Source organism: Oreochromis niloticus, linkage group LG5 (assembly GCF_001858045.2).
Source record: "Oreochromis niloticus isolate F11D_XX linkage group LG5, O_niloticus_UMD_NMBU, whole genome shotgun sequence".
Lineage (NCBI taxonomy): Eukaryota > Metazoa > Chordata > Actinopteri > Cichliformes > Cichlidae > Oreochromis > Oreochromis niloticus.
The window spans coordinates 29,548,382-29,565,924 of record NC_031970.2 but is presented as its reverse complement, the minus strand read 5'-3'; the positions used below and the strand labels follow the sequence as shown (position 1 = coordinate 29,565,924).

Below are 17,543 nucleotides of genomic sequence, written 5' to 3'. Positions count from 1 at the left end.
CTGACGCGTGTGCAAAATTTCATGAGTTTTTGAGCATGTTTAGGCCCTCAAAAAGCCGATTCATTTGCCGAAATAATAATAATAATAATAATAATAATAATAATAATAATAATGATAATAATAATAATAATAATAAGAAACAGAGCAGATACAATAGGGCCTTCGCACTTTTGTGCTCGGGCCCTAATAATAATAATAATAATAATAATAATAATAATAATAATAATAAGAAACAGAGCAGATACAATAGGGCCTTCGCACTCGAAGCGCTCGGGCCCTAATAAGAAACAGAGCAGATACAATAGGGCCTTCGCACTTTTGTGCTCGGGCCCTAACAAGCAGATGCACATTACACTGCCCTCTCCAAGGACCTGTTGTTATCCATTACATTAGCTGGCTCTTAGGTCTTTCGTTGGTTTTAAAAAGGGAAAAAAAAGCAATGCATCTGAAATTGTCTTAACAGCTGTAAATAGGCTTTGCAGGGTAAAGCAGCCTGTCTCTCAAAGAGCTGATTTCTGTAAGCAGCTTAGTGTTTCCACCTCCTCATTACGCACCACAACCTTTTCATGTTGTGGGTGAGATGTGGAATTATTTTTCACACGTCTTCTCTATCGTATTAGGATGATACTAATGTGCCAGTAGAAGTGAGTGTGCCGCCTATTGTTTGTTGTCAGGGCACATCGGGTAAACATGGGGCACCTCATCGTGCCGGAGTTGAAAGTAGTTCGAGCAGATACAGAAATTGTGGAGTAAAATGTGCAAACTCCGCTGTGCTTTGTCGTAGTGAGCTCTAGCCATTAGGTACACTTCATTAGTCATCAGTGGAATTGGCATTGCGTTCCTCCTGCCCACTAATGCAGCAGCAGATGTCTGTAGATTTTAGAGTTTTTCTCTACACTTGTTAAAGCTGAAGTGAGGAAACTGTATCAGTCAATAAAAGGGCCTCTCAGCTAGTTAAACTTTTTTTTTTTTTTTTTACTGTTTTTCTTTTTCTTTTTTTTCTGGCGATCTCGTCTTTAACCAGTTGATTTTTTTTTTTCTTCTAGTTAACTGTTTCCCGATGAGCCTCGATACAAGTAAATGTCCTCACACTGGCTTTCGCTCCGAGACGAATGATTCGCCCTGCAGATATCTCCGTGGTCATTTAGCACCCATTGCTCCACAACACCATTATCGTTATGGTCACCCTTCTGCTTGCATGGCAATAAAAAAAAAAGAAAAAGGAAAAAAAGACTGAGAGGAGACCAGGGGCATCTCAAGTTGTCATTAGAGGTGCTGTCCTGTGTCTGAAATTCAGGTGGACTTGTCCTCTAATGAGGACTCAGCTGTCATGCAAGCCGTGACTGGAGGAGTGTCACAAAGAGGTGCCATTGTTGGTCAGGGAAACTGATATTCTTTTTCCACTGAGTAGCACCGAGATGCATCATTAGATGCAGAGACACATGGACACTGGGCTTAACCAGACAAGACAGTGACATGGTAATTATTTATTTAGTTGTAGCAAACAAAGAGGATAAATTGTTGCAGTCTTTGGTTATTTTGGTGTTCAAATCTGTTTGTTAGAGTTTTGTTAGGCCCATATATCTGGTTGAACTGACGTGCCAGTAGCAAGAGGGCTTTTGCCAAGCGCGCTTATGATTTATAAATGTTGGTTGACTTTTCAACCTCAACTGAACAGGCAACATATTTTGCTTAAAGAATTTCAACACCATTATATGTCAAGGTAGATGCAAAACAGAGGGATTTTATTTTCCTGTCTCTCCTTTTGGTTCACTTGCCATCGCTGCATGAATAGAAAACCATTTAATGTCTGACCTTTTCACAGTCTGGTAGAATTGGGGGGAAAAAAGGTAAAAGTTTAGAGAAAGCTGAACTTTTTCCAAGATAATGTCATTTTTATCTGCTGCGCTTACAACCCCATCTTCTAAAAATCTGTATTCCTTTGTTAGAAACAATGATTTTACTGTATTTGATTAGAAGTTTGATGGCACAAAGAAAAATTGTGCAATATTGAAACTGGGAAATTTCATTGTTATTTGACTAGCGTAAGAGACAGGCTGTTCCAGGTGTATCCCAACCCTGAATGGGATAGGCAGGGATGCATGCATGCATGCCAACCAGTTTATAAAAATCTTTTGCCGTTAACAAGTTATTCATGAGCACAGCTTAAAAAAAACAAAAAAAAGTGTGATGATTTGTCTCTGTGTTGTTGTTTTTTAATTAAATTTAGGCTTTAAATGATTCGCAAATGATTTCTTTTTGTTTTGATTTACATTTTACATCACATTCCAGCATTTCTGGAAATGGGAGTTGTAAATGAAATCATTATACGAGCAGTCATTAAACATGACCCGCTCTGTGCACTTGCCCTAATGGTGCCTAAGTGTAATTAAAATAAAATGTGTTGATAAGGCTATTACACTAAGCATTTTACAGAACTAAGTGCTGGCCCTAAATTTGCCTTTTAATACACATGAAAGGGAAAAAACCCGGCACACATATTCACTTTTGTGCTTAAACAATTAGTAAAGCTTATCAGATGGTTTCTTTGTTTTGGATCATTAGTTTCCTGCGTTGCCTTTGGCGCTGTAGTAGATTATGAGTACATTTTCACAATATTACTGATACATACTTGTGACACAGCCAAAAATCACTGTGGCAAAGTGACTCATAAACTAGAGTCGACAGAGTCACTAGCTTTCTTGACATCAATATGCAGCTGACAGCATAATTGAAGTTATTTAAAGGTACACTATGTGCTTCTAGATGGAAGCAAATGGAAGTGCAGATTGTTTTGTTTTTTTCTCCTCTACTTATCGTAAAATAGCTCTATACTGGGGAAGTATAATTGTGCCTACACTACTCGTTTTAATGATCTTGTAGACTGACATTTCCGGCCTCTTTTTTTTTTTTTCTTCTTCTAAAGAACAGATTCCACCTGTTCGACAGCAATCAGCACTGTCTGGCATCATAATAGAGCACAGATGTTGAGGGTTTGACTGCGTTTCTTTTTATTTTTTATATTTTTTATTTACTGTCTTTCCTCTGGTGTTAATGGTATTTATCCATAGGAAGGCTGAGACTCAGACTCGCTGTGTTTGATTGTAGCTGTTCGTGGCTTGTGTTTGTTTTCTCCTTGCTCCCAAGAGTTTGATTAGTCTTCCCCATTTAGCCGCCGCATTACTTTCATTACAGCACACGAGTGTCGGGGAGGGCCACCCTGATCTTTTTCTCTCTCCTTGCAGATGGTAGCCTCATCTTACTCTCTCCGGATTGGCGCACAGCCCGCATCTGTCCCTTACCAGGCAGCATTCCCCCTCATGGCGCAGCCTCGAAGGCTTAATTAAATATCAGACCAAAGCTAACTGTGCTGTTGGCCGCTCATGAGCTACACGCAAAGGGAGGAGGGTGCGGGAAGAGAATAGCCTTTCAAAGTGCACAGAAAGAACGGGGTGAAAGAGACACCGACTGCAGAAGTAACCTCCTCTTTGCCAGCTGCCGTCACTGGCAAGCAGACTGGGAGTTGATTTGCTCTCATTACTGGGAAATAAGTAAAGCCCGAGGATGATGACCGCATTACTCAAATTGCATACGATGAGATCAGAGATGTTGTGCAATGTTAATCTCCTTCCGTGTGTCCCCAAGAAATGGAAAATAAATGAAGATGAAAATAGCTCCATTTCTTCACAGTGGGCCATGCATGATACAAATGGAGGCAGTTAGCTGATTATGAAACACTGTCTCCCTCCGACTAAGAAAAGGATTCTCGTTCAGCTGATAAGCAAACTAATATCAGTCTGAGGAGGTATTTTTTAATTATTGTGGCTGGATAACAGAAAGAGATTATTCACTTAGCCAGTACTGTAATGAAAACGTACAACAAAGCAACGTAATCAGAACATAGAAAATGTTGCCACCTGTGATAAAACACCCACCTGTGTCACCTTTCAGATGTTTAGAGATAAATATTGCATTTTTTCCCCACTGTGTGAACACCTTGAGCTGTGACTCATCAGCAGCGCTTGCTGGTGTCTTTAGTGATTAACTTCAGACACGTGCCCTTCTTTCCGCTTTTTCTTTACAGTTTGACACAAGAGAAGCTTGACTTGTTTCAGATTTTTTTACTACTCCTTTTCCATCCTGTCCTCACACTGCTCTCGTTATGGACCAACCTCTTTCTCTCAGTGTTAGAAGCCATCTCTTGTCTGCCATACTACCAGCTAATGGACACACTGCTCTTTACCATGCTCCATGTTCACTCTGATCTTTAAGGACATTGTTATAATTTCCATGCATTTCAACTGAGATTGATGTTTTAGTGTTAAACAGCAATATTTGTAAGATTCTACATGGTGTGTGTGAGAGACTGAGAGAGATGGGAAGAGGCAAGTGCGTCCTTTTTAATCGTGCTGTCTTTGTGATTGGTAGTACTCACAGTTTATCACCTTATAGCTGCTTCTTTTGTTTTTCCTCTAAAGTTTTCTCTTATTGTCAGCACATTACAGCTTCTGTGCCTATTCATAAATGCTGAAATTGCTTATATATCTTATTGTGTGCAGACTGGCTATCACTTACTAGTGCAGCAAGAATGAACACCTGCCTTGTTCTCACACCATTACCTTCCTTAACACGTCACATAGCCTTTTCTTCTTCTTCTTCATATTTTAGTGTACTTGCTATGACGTCTTATCTTAGTTCTTTACCTTTCTTCACACCTCAATGATGCAACCTCCCTGCTGGGCCACATCCTTGTTCTTTAACTTGCTTCTTTTTTCTATATATTATTTCTTCTTTTTAAAGCAAAAGTCATTTCCTCTGTGCTGTCCCTCTCCGCTGCACATGCCCGCAGGACATGCTTTCTCATCTTGCTTTGAACTCTTTTTAATTTTGTGCAGTAGCAGTTTTTTATTAACATATTTATTCATTTATAACTGCTCTCAAAGCCTTTTGCATACGAGCTCACCTTTCATTCTCTCTCCATCTCTTCATGCTTTCGCTTCCCCTCTCCCCTCAGCCTTTAACTCTCCTCACAGAACGGGCCTCACAGTGTTAGTTTAATCCCTGTCACCCTGTCCAAGCCTGTATTCCCTTGGTCCTTTTTTCTTTTTCCCCCCCTTTTTTTTTTCTCCTTTTTTTTTAAACTACAGCAACAGTGAACACAAAAAACATTTTTAGCCCCTCCAGCTTCACCAGGTCCTCGATCTATTCCACCCTTCCCTTAGACGTCAAGATTTTTTATTTTTTTTAAATGCCATCAAGGGAGGAGCCAAGGTCAAGGTGTCTTCTTAACCACGTTTCTACGCCCCCTCCACCCACTTCCCAACGTGCTGGCAGCCACCTGTCAATGGTTGAACTCTCCCCACCTAGATAATAATAACCTAACTGTAGACCATCTTTCATCAAGTGTCCTCTGATCCATTTGAATAGTGCGGGATTGTGGGTAAGATGCGGAAGAGAGAGCTCAGAGACCTCCTGATGCGACTGCTTGGAAGGTGCCAGTGACAGCGAAGGGGATGCTGGGTGGTTAAGTAATTAGGGCAAGGTCATGTTTCCAAACTTCCAAGACTTCCTTTACCAAGTTTTTATTTTCCTTCTTCCTTATGTGGATCTACTAATACTCTAATAACTCCAAAATGATCATCACAGTTATTTTGATCAGTACTGAGATCGCAGTTAGTGGCTCTACATTGTGTAGTGCTTTATACTTCCGCCCAACAGCAGAAGCTCCCTGGTTAAAATCCCAGCAGGAGAAACAAATTCCAGGGAGGTTTTATCAGGAAGGGCGTCTAATGTTAAATAAATAAATATCTGCCAAATCAAATATGGAGCTACCAGCTGTGGCGACCCCCTTTAATAAGAGAGCAGCTGAAAGTAGCTTTATTGACATTATGATTAAGCATGGAGCTTAGTGACAAAAATGCTTTGTAAGGATAACACTGCTTTCTCATCCATGTTGTGTTCCTGCTAATGTCCCTTCATATTGTTCGTATTTACCATTTTCAGCAGCTGAGACAGATTTTTTTTTTTTTTTTTTTTTTTTTTTTTTAGTTTTAGTTTAGTATTTCTTTGACCTTTGAGCTAACACCGGCATCGGGTCAAAGATTTTTATTTTCCTTTGCTTTTTATTTATTTAAAAAATGCATTTAAGAGGTCCAGTTTACCTCAGTGAGTGAACATGTGATCATATGCCACAAGGCTATAGTGCAGCAGCCCAGGTTCAAGCTGACCTGTGTCTCCTTCTCTCTCCTCTGTCTCCCCACTTTTCTGTCTGTCTTCACTGCTGTACTATCAAATAAATGTTAAAATGCCCAAAAAATAATCTTTAAAAGATGCATTTATGCTGTTGACAAGTTATACCACCTGTACTTTTTCTTTAAAAAAAAAAAAAAATTAATTAGACTTAATAAGTGTCCATTGACAAAACTGGTATGTTCTTTACTGGACTATAAACAGATGAATGTCTCATTGGAAGCCCTCAGATCTGGAATGCACTATAATTGGTGTTTAAGGAAGTCTTATCTGAAATGTATATGAAATGATGTTGTCCATGAGTCCTGTGGGGTTGGTGGGAAGGTTAAGACATGTCACTGTCTGAGCCACGTTGAATAACATTAGGTTATAGAAGATCTTTATTTTCCACCATCCGGCTTTCTTAATACAGTTAACTTTGTGATGCATTATAACAGGACCTTAGTATAAACTAAAGTCAAAGTCTTGCAGATGATCACTCTGCTAAGGAATGTGAGCCAGCCTTCTGTTTTCTTCCTCCCTCCTTCCTTCCTTCAATCATATGGACAAATAATTGACAGGCTCAAGGGTGCGTTCAAGGGCATGAGCTTATATCTTAAGTGCTCTGTCTGACTTTCTCTTCTCCTCCTTTTGTCTCGTTCTCTCTCCCTCTCTATCTCTCTGTCTGTCTCACTCTGTTGTTCAGATGCCAAAGAGATCGTGCTGAAAGCTCAGATTCTGGCCGGGGGCAGAGGCAAGGGTGTGTTCGACAGCGGCCTTAAAGGTGGAGTGCACTTAACGAAGGAGTAAGTATGCCCCTACGTGCATTTCACACTGTGAGTTACTGTAGGAAATAGATTGATGTTATTTTCTCCAACAACAGCGGCTTTTACAGCGAGGAGGCTCAAAGAGCTTTCTGAAGATGCTCCCTAGGCACAAAGACACAGTCAGGATTACTCGGGCTGCAAATAAACATTTTTCTTTCTTCCACTGTCTCGTTTTCGAACAACTACCCTCAATTAAATGTTGAAAAAGGGGCTTTAAGGTCGACTGAAGCATTACCCACCCCATTTTCAGTTTCCCCGCTCGGGTTTATTGGGTTTTGTGCCACTATTTTGTTCCTGCTCAGAGTTGCGAAGTGTGATGGATGTATTTCTTCAATGAGGGCTCACTCTGAAATCTTATGCATTTTTCAAAAGGCTAAACAAATCTTAAAAGAGCTTTACTTTGCTCAGGAACTGCATTTCCCTCCACCAAGTTTCCCCCGTATAAAATAAAAAAATAAATAAAAAAATGCTGTCTTCTTAGTAAAGGTAGCTACAACTTGCTGCCACCGCAAAGGCAGAAAGGTGATTTATGACAATTGTCCCAAGCATGTATCATCATCACCCTACTTCGGGGTTCGGAAAGGCCGGAAACTTTTTCAAAGTGAGATACAGTGAAGTTCATCGTCCCCAGACAGTGACATGAGTGCACAGTTCACCTTCCTCTCATCTATCAAAGGATGAGTACAACCCCGAGCTTCATTTGTATTCACTTACAAAAGCAGAGCAGGCTAACAGAAGCAGCCTCAGCATGCGGGCTGCTTTTAAATGGAGAGAATATGCGGAGGTTGATTCACAGCAATGTGCACGTGTACCCAGAAGCTGTCCTTCATCAGAATATTTTGGACTAATACTGAGAAAGTGCTGAGACATATTTCTTTTCAACCGAACAAAGTTATTGAGAGAGGAAGAATTGCGCTTTCATCTGTAGAAAGTCTATTCTTCATGATAAAGATTCATTTCAAAGAAGTGATATTGTTTGACCTACAACCTCTGTCCTTTAGCCCTGCTGTCGTTGGTGAGCTGGCCAATAAGATGCTGGGTTTCAACCTGACTACTAAGCAGACACCAAAAGAGGGAGTGAAAGTGAAAACGGTGAGCCATTGCAGAGACAGAGGGAAGGAAAAGATCTCTACCCTCACTATATTTTTTTCCCTTTTTTTGACCTAATTTCAAGTCATTTTGAGTCCAGTAATTAATTTCTGTCAAATGAATGTCAGTTTTCTTGTTGTTGTTGTTGTTTTGTGCTCAGTTTTAATAGTAGCTAGCCCCTGATGTTTACTGTTGGGTTGCACTAGCTGGTGTTATGGCTCATTGCATAAATTGAACAGAGCCCACTGTGAATTTAAAGTGTTTGGTAAACAACTGTTTCTGTGCGCCACTAACAAGCAGGAATACTATTTTCTCTGCTCGCATGCTGCATGTCGTACCCCCTGAAAACAGACGTTTTCCAGGTGACGAAGCCTTCTCAGTCTGTGGCTTGTTTGTGTGTCCTGCTGCCTTCCTCTTTGTCTCTCCTCATCTCTGTTTACCCCTCCCCACTTCCATCCAGCTACTGCTTCTGTTTCCCCTGCAAAGTTTACGTTGAATCAAATGAGCGTCACACATCATTTTTATTGACGGCGCCTACAGAAAATTCAACAAGCTCAGAGTTAACTCGCTGTCTGAGGCAAAAGGCAAAGGCGGATAAAAGACACAAACATATGGCCAAAACCTGGATTAGATCTGAGTGAGGAGAGACGTGAAAACCATTTGGACATCTACAATCATTGTCTTACCAAGAAAATCGCACACGGCACAGAAATCTGACGTGGCAAAGAGCTGCCTAACAGCTCGAGTACAGTAACGGTGTAGTCAGAACCCGGCGTTTCCGATGACAGCCAGAGCTCAGCTGTCAACCTGCCAATGGGAGCACACACCAACGCTCAACCCGTTCTACAACACAGATAAGGGGCAGCACTCGTATATCTGTGTGGATTTCCACTCTCATAGCACTGAATGAGAGATGAGGAAACGAGGTGGGACAGATGAGCGAGGCAGAGAAAGATAGAAATAGACTGTGGAGAAAAGAATATGTTTAGTTTGAGAGAAGGAACTGGTATAAGTCAAACGACAGGCAACTTAAAAGGTTGTTTGAGTGAGTGGGGAAAACAACTTTCGGACAAGAAGATAGGAGCGCTGTCTGTTAACACGGAGCGCAGAAAAGCCGATCCATCCTCATTCACTGGGCGATAAGGTGGAAGCAGAACATAAGGGCTGCGCATGTTCAAACAAACACCCCTTCTACCAAACCTGCACCCCATTAACCACCACAGAACTGATAGTTTCCTGTCAAGTTTTTTTCTTTCCTTTTCAAATGGGCTTCTTGCTTGCTTCCTCCTGCCTCTCTTTCTGAATGAACACACAATTCCTCTCTATTTGCCTCTGTTTCTTTTATTCATAACAGATGACATTTCCTCAGAGCTGTTGCACGTAGATTGTGCCAATCTCTGCACCCTGCTTATTTTCTTGTTTTGTACAGCTAGTTGTAAATGTGTTACTTTTAAAAGATAAATTTAAACGTAAAACATTTTCTAAGTTTTTGTAAATACTGGTCTGAATGAAGGGAAACACAAATGACTTTTTCCCTTTTTTTTTCGTTAATGATGATGTTTTCTTAGTGATGTCAGATCAGTAACATAGCTACGTTCTTCCATCCAGCCCCTCTGTTTTTGCTTTGCAATGTGCAGGTGATGGTTGCTGAGGCCCTGGATATTACCAGGGAGACATATTTTGCTATCCTAATGGACCGCTCCTGCAATGGTCCTGTCATGGTAGGAAGCCCCCAGGGAGGTATGGATATCGAGGAGGTGGCTGCCAGCACCCCAGAACTCATCTTTAAGGTATAACATTTCTACTTTTCAGTCATTTATAAGTTGTCAGTGATTACCAGCAACAAGAATAAGAAAGAGGGGGAAAAAAACTTGAGAGCAGTCCAAACTTTAACTTCCTTGAATTAGACATCTTACCATGATGCTTGTTCTTTACTGGCACAGTGAAGCTCTTTATAAACCCCTCACCATCTTACTTTAAAACTGATAAAGGTTTTTTGGGGGGGTGTTGAAATCATGCCGGGTTTCCAGATGGAAGCTGAGATCTGTTCGCACACACACAGCAGAAGCTGAACACGGCGCACGCATACAGGAACACACTGGAGTTTAACGTGTGCCAACACACACAGCCTTCGATGTTTTCTTTTGCCATTAATGAGATTTTATCTACAGCTTCTTGACAACACGGCCTCATCGTCGTTAACAGATGTAAACTTTAAGCGTTTACACATGGCTACCTCCAAAGGTTATATACGTGTATCTTATTTTGCTAATGTGCATTGTGAAAGATCAAGCTGAGATGATTACGTTACATCAACTCCACTAAACACTTTAGTTTCTATAAATGAGAAATGCGTGGTTTTACTATCAAACAAAATGATTAAGATAGGTATTGTCCAGCCCCGTTTGGTGCTACAGACTCTCTGTATAGATGGATGAGATGTCACCAATAGGTGAAGCAGTAATGACGTTGTAACTAGGAGCTGTTCAGTGAAGATTAGGCTGCTGAAGTCATGTTTCCTACCAGATGAAATACAAACACTTGGGTTTTGCTGAAGGACGATGGTGTCAAAGTGAGCAGTGATATCTCACCATTCAAGTTCATTTGTTTGAAAAAAAATAATCAATTTTCACATTGATACATGAAATTATCATTACTGTGAGATTCATAATAAACTGAATCTGCTTCACTACAGTTTGATTTTGCGCTTCCACATCTAACCAGCACTTGGAACACAGACGTGTCTCCACGGGCGGGTGCACACAGGTTCATGCCCGGACTTTTGCGCTGCTTTGAAATGGATGTGTCTGCGGAGCAGTGACACTGATCCATCATCATCAAAAGAGCGAAAACAGGAGGATATATTAGACTGCCAGACTGACTTTTTGTCCTCCTTTATCCTGGAGCTTAATTTGACTGCAGTTTCTTTATATATGGTCTCCTTAACTTTTTGTTTCCCCGTGGGGGTTTCTGTCAGTGAGGAACGTGCATAGGAATGGTTGGTGAGGAGTGCAGAAGAAACAGGTGAGATATTTTAAATGGAAAAAACTGTAGGTCTGAGGTAAATAAGTAAAGAGCCAACAAGTCTTATTTATATATGTTCAGCTTCTAATCAGCCACCGTTTCTCTCTGAACCATGTGCTTTTTTTGGGCCACACACTGTGCTTTATGGAGGGTGGATAACCTCCTCTGCCAGCAATGATGCTATCAGCCATCAGCAGTGCTAAAGGGAGAGGATAGAACGATTTGAATATGGAGCCAATTGCCCAATCCTAATAAACACACATGCCCAGAACTTCCCAAAGATCAGTCGATGCATTATGCATAAATTACCTGCATGTTCTAAAAACCCGGTGGAATGTGGGTAAAGGATCTAAAAGGATAGATCTGGATCACTTTCTTTAATTTTGCAAACTGGCGTTGGTCTTGGTGATGGATATGCTTCCTGAAATTTTATTATGTTACACCATGTTACTATACTCCTGCTTTGTGCAAGCTATAACTCTGGTCTCTGATTCTGGCTTTGTACAGTTTACGTGTTTTGTGGTCTACAAAGGAAAATGAATGACATGGTTTAGGAAAGGAACAGTTGGTACATGTGCAGATGCTCCACTAGTACCTCAGGGACTGCTTCAACTACTACAAATAAGCACTCATTAATAAGATAATAATAAGCATTTATAAGAAGTTGAGCCAACAAACATTAGCGTGATGTTTGATGAGTGTGATGAGCACTTTTAGATATATTTTTGGGAGCTACTGTGATCATCTTTATAGACAGCTTATTGCTGTTAGAGAGTTGGTCCATTCAGTGTATGATTATCAGAAATATATTGCATAGTTTAATTAGGATATAGCCTAATGTTTACTTCTTGTCTTCATTTGTTTGTCTTCCTCTCTCTTGCATATTCTCTACAAATCTACCAGGAAGCCATAGATATCTTTGAAGGTGTGCGAGACGACCAGGCACTTCGCATGGCAGCTAATTTGGGTTTCAAAGGAGCTCTGCAGAGACAGGTAATGGGCCCATGGAAGGCTTTAAAGTCACAAAGAAGGATCAGTGATTCTGACATTCATATATATGTAGGCAGACAGATGCTTGCCCATTCATAAATAGGCCATACTTTGGCTATTATTAGTTTTCCAGAGGCAAGTTGTGAAGTGTCATTACACTATGCTGACTTGCCAGGTGGTCTGTTGTCATACTTGGCAGTGAGGCACAGCACTGTGCCAGGCTTAGGGAGCTTACAGTACTAACGATATCATTATTTGGTAGAACATGGCACACACTGATTTTGTGAGTGAATCATGCGTTAGCCAGTAAAACTCATCTCAGTGGGCCAGTTATGATTTTGAGGACAGCGAAACAAACATTTTCTCTCCTCTCCCCAAAGTTTTGAGTCATGTTCAGGCATTTGCTCTGAAAATAAAGCTGAGGAAGAACAGCACAGCAGTAGGCCAAGCTCACAGTCTGAATAAAATGTGTGCTCGGTTAAGATTACTTTAGATCTTTTTTTGCCTCTTAGTATTAAATCCCTATTTTTATGGCAAAATTTCAAGTATTTATTTCTGGGCAAATTTACACAAAGCCACAAGTTTTGATTTTTATTATGATTTTCTATGTGTTGTTTCACATTTGCCGTCACGAGCACTGGAAAAAAAAACAGTTAACTTCTGATTTGTGTGATTGCTATTGTTAGCAAATCCATGCAGGCGGTTGACATTATACAGTATAAAAATAGTCTGAATTGTGTTTGTGGGTTAACGGCACCTTGCCGGGGAGGTGACAGGTGTGTTTACAGTGTCTGTGAGCTATGAAAGGCTTCACAGTGCGGTCCTAAAGCCACACAGCAGACAGACTTTCAGCCTTGCATGCCATGTCAAGAATGTAAGCCGACGTCACAGCTTTGTGCTGGAAAAGGACAGAAAATCTGCAAGTCGTGTTTCCATCACTGCAGATTGAAGGCTGAGCCGATAAATACCCAGAAACGCCGTCAAGCAGACTACAGTCATTTGACCAATAATAAATGCAACTGTACCCTTTCCCACTGTAGAGAAAAGTCAGATGTTTGTCCAGTATAAAAAGGGCTTAATATGTTTTCTTTTGCACAAGCTCTGACTGGCATGAGAAATCAGATAAGCTCAAATCCTAGCACATAGAATAATGAAATACATAAATTACAAAAAAATCAAATCTGCCTTTGTGAAACAAACTTGATTTGATGACATTTTTATTGCATCCTTTTTTTTTTTGAGGCCTATTTTTGCTGGATACTGAAAGGAAATTGATTTTAAACAGGCAATGGGAGAAATAGAAAATTATTGGTTAATTGTGTGCATTGTTAGTGCGCTTCTCCTTGGTTGCTGTTTGTCAGTTGCCAAGCTGTTTAATTCAGAGATAATTACAGCATTTCTAAAATACCTTTACTGTTTTGAAGGAGCTGTGTGGCGACGGGAGCTTTGTGCAGATACAATTTTGTGCGCGTCTGTCTGCACTGTCAGACTGCCTTTGTCACAAAGCTATAGAGAAATAAAAAGAGGTTCCTTTTAAAAGGAGGATTTCATTGATAATGTTTAAGTGCAGTAGTTTTTAATATCCCGTATTCTCACTGACAACATTTGTTTTCCACATTGTAAATATCAGTTGTTTTAAATGCAAAAGGCACATTAGAAAAACAGGTATGCATGGATACTACATGTATGTGCATTCAAGTGAAAGGTGTGCTAACACCAGGTAATTTAACTTTGCCTTCCTTACATATTAATGCCGTAAAAAGGCACCGTGATGTTGAAGGTGGTTTGCCATGTTTTATGTAGCCTGTGTGGGAGGCTGAGCAGCCTTGTCAGGGCTGACTACTCAGAGCCGAACCATCAGGTAATTACTGTCCTCTGTGGACCTCACAGGCAGCAGATCAGATTAAGAGGCTCTATGATCTGTTCCTGAAAGTCGACGCCACTCAAGTTGAAGTCAATCCTCTCGGAGAGACTCCCGAAGGACAAGGTACCTTGTATCATTTTTTTAAAAAAATACTTGTCCGTATGTTTGTGTGTTTCATGTGTGTCTTTGGATGTGTGCCGTCCTGCTGTCTGTAATTTCTATTAAACATTTTAAACGCAGAACTCAGCATTTCAGCATCACGATGCTGCCACATATTAATCACCGACTGCGAGACAGAGGCAGCACTTCGCTCCTCTGGTCTAAATGCATTTCAGAATGTGAAGTGTACTGTAATTGCAACACACTGACATCAGCTTCTTGTCAGCATGACTTTGTCTGGATCAAAATCCAAATGGCTTCAGGGAGCAGAGCTTTCCATATTCACAGCATGTTCATGTTTGTTGATGTTTCCTAGTTGCTGATGATTAACTAAAGGCATATAATCTATCATCAGCAAGTAATGAGGGACTACAAATAGCAGCAGCGGCAGCTTCAGACGCAGCCTTTTAATTTATGGTCGGCGAAGATTAACCACTTTGAGATGCTCTGTGAAAATCTTATGGGCTCTGAGTGGAGTATTAGTGAAATAAAGTATCATAATTAAAAAATATATTGACATAGGTAACTTTGCATGACCATTTGTAGTTTTTGAATTGATCAGCATTTATTTCATATTTTATTATTTTCATATTTATTTCATATTTTGCATGCGCACAAGATGTTCTATGTAATCCCAGCAAATCTTTTTAGGAAAGCTCACAACAGATAATGGGGTTGTTAGTTACTCAATTTCAATTTAAGTGTAAAGTTGAAGGTGTCGCAGGAGGCAGAATGTTTTCCTTACTATGAATTTTACTTTTAGGCAGCCAGAATATTACTGAGCACAGACTCAGATAAATACACAACACTACAATTGTTCTTTTATGTTTGTTAGATTTGAAAAATAAAATGTCTATACTGGGTTGATGGCAATAGCCCTGTTAACACAAACAGATGTGTTCAGAGTAGGCCTCTTGTTGTTAACATTTATTTTTGCAGATTAAAAAAAGCAGTCTTACTGATCTGATTACTGATTTTACAAAAGTGAATCACTGCTCGAAAACACATTACCAACAATTTACAAGAACAAGACAACAGGGAGCCACTCAGAATAAAGCTTTGTGTCTATATCGGTAATTTAAGAAAAGTCACTAACCAGAAAATGTCAGGAAATGTAATTTTACTATAAATTTCTTTCTCTTGCTTTCTCTAAATGGCAGCCTTTATATTTATAAATATATCAACTATAAATGTTAAGTTGTCCAAAATAATAGGAAGAAATAGTAGTTCCCACGTTGCATTGGGGAATGCCCCTAAAGCACTTTAAAAAACAAAAAAACAATCAACAATTATTTAATTTATCATACTGTTCACTTGTTCTATTCTCAAAGGAATTATTTTCTATAATCGTGTCGTTGTAAACTGGCCTTATTCCAAATGCATGTGCTCAGCCAAAAGTACTTAACTTGGAATATGTCTGTAAGTGTCTCTGAATGGATGAAAGGGAGATTATTAAAAGGTTGAGCAATTATCATCTTCACTTGACAATGTTTATTGGAGTGAAGCTTAGCCTATTACACGCTCAGTCTATTGAAATTAACTTTCAGTAATTATATTCAAGATAAATTTATTGTGTCGTCAAGCAATAAATATTGTCTCTTAACTCTTTGTATTTCATGTATAAATGATCAGACGAGACACATGAGCCAAATGAGAGAACTATAAAATAGTAATGCTAATTTTCTAAGAAATAAGCAAGGATTAAGGTGTTGGCCTTGATCAACATGTCTGACTTTGTGCTGCAGCAGATTAAAAGTAGTTAATAAAAAGATGGGATATTTCAATCATTGAAAAGGGTCTTAGATTAGTAGTTTAGAAGTACAGTCTTAAATCTCCCCTTATGTCTTTGTTTTGCTAGGACAATGGAAAAGGGGGTGCAGTGATTTACTGAAACATGCAAACATCCATGGAAATACAATATATAAGGCAAAGAGAGAGTTAATAAAATTCTAATGAGCTTAAAACTCAACATTTGGGAAGACCAACTTTATTCTTGAGCACAGCCTGAACTCTCTAAGCAAACCTTTCTTGGCATTTGCTGAAGTAGATCTCAAAGCTTCTTGAAGGACATTCAAAGCGCTTCTTTGGATGTTGGCTGCCTGTTCAGTTCAGTAATGTTGCTGTTCGGACTCTGGGGACAGTGACTGGTATGTCTGAGTGATGGTGTTCCACTGTGTTTTCTCTCTATCCAGGTATATTTTTACTGCATTGATGGTTTGTTCTGGATCGTAATGTTAAAAAAAATGATAGTGCTGCCAGTCGGATAGTTTGCTGATGGTATTGCTTGATGGATCAAAATTTGAAATGAATGAAATACAGCCAAAACATGACACAGCCTCCACTGTGTTTTACAGATGGCTCCAGACACTCACTGTTGTATTTTTTTCCTGACTTCCTCCAAATGGGTTGAACCAAAAATTTCAAATATGCTTTCATCACTCTGTCAGCCCTGCGGCCGCTCATTTTCAGCCCAGTGGTATTTGGCCTCCCCCGTTTCCCTTCATTAAGAATTTTTGATTCAATGAAGAGTAGAAGAGTTTTTTTTTTTTTAGGCTTGCTGCTTTTTGTCCTCCATTTATCCAGTTTCCTTAATAATGCCAAGATATTCGCATACAAGTTATGTGAAGCCACAACACTAGTTCTTCCTTGAGTCGAGTAACTTTTTTCCATATACTTGAATGTATCATAGGTCAGTGTTAAGGGGCTTAACAAAACAAAAATTCCTCTGAAAATGGTCAGGTACAAGGACTGGACAGAAAACGAGAGAAAAAGCGGCTTTTAATGGTTTAATGAAAAACTTTAAAAAGCCGTCAGAAAGCCTGGAGAACTATTGATCAAAACAAATTTTAAAAAATTACAAGAAAATCTGTCTTCTTGGAGGAAAAAGATAAAGACATGAATCAAGATTTTTGCACAGTAAAATACAATTGGAGCTAATATCTACCAGGATCGTTCAATTTTAAAGTAAAATACCATTTCAAGGCCCCTTACTTTATTTGAAAGTCACCAAGAGCAGTTCACATTTCTGTCCTCCTCCCATTTGTAGCAGGCACTAGCAAACTGTTGTGTCCAGTAAGAGTAATATAGTTTCTGCTTCTATAATTTCTCGATGCATTTTTCCCGTATGAAGTAATCCCTGTTGGAAGCAGGCACTTCAAATCACACAGAAGAACAGAGATATGGGTAAATTTCAGTCACCTTGATTTCCCCTAGTGACAAAAATGGAGGTTAGCAGGAAAACAATTCAAGTGCTCGTCATTCAGATGAGAAGGCTGTTATAGGTAGTCACAAAGCATTATTCCAGCTCGTGTGACGCTGCCAAACTTTGGTTTTTGCTTTTTGTTTTTTTCTCTCAAAGAAAT

At 39.7% G+C, this 17,543-nt stretch overlaps 1 protein-coding gene and 1 long non-coding RNA gene across 3 annotated transcripts in view; one reads left to right on the top strand and one right to left on the bottom strand.

Moving 5' to 3' along the window:
- The window catches only part of suclg2 (succinate-CoA ligase GDP-forming subunit beta), a 101,900-nt gene that overhangs the window by 40,318 nt on the left and 44,039 nt on the right, over nt 1-17,543 (top strand). The window contains exons 3-7 of the mRNA XM_003442757.5: nt 6,935-7,034; nt 8,057-8,147; nt 9,782-9,934; nt 12,072-12,161; nt 14,049-14,145. Of these exons, the coding sequence (XP_003442805.1) occupies nt 6,935-7,034; nt 8,057-8,147; nt 9,782-9,934; nt 12,072-12,161; nt 14,049-14,145 (531 nt within the window). The remainder of the gene's footprint in view (nt 1-6,934; nt 7,035-8,056; nt 8,148-9,781; nt 9,935-12,071; nt 12,162-14,048; nt 14,146-17,543) is intronic.
- LOC112846962 (uncharacterized) overlaps nt 1-17,543 on the bottom strand; it is a 45,386-nt gene that overhangs the window by 19,320 nt on the left and 8,523 nt on the right. The gene's annotated exons all lie outside the window — the stretch shown is intronic.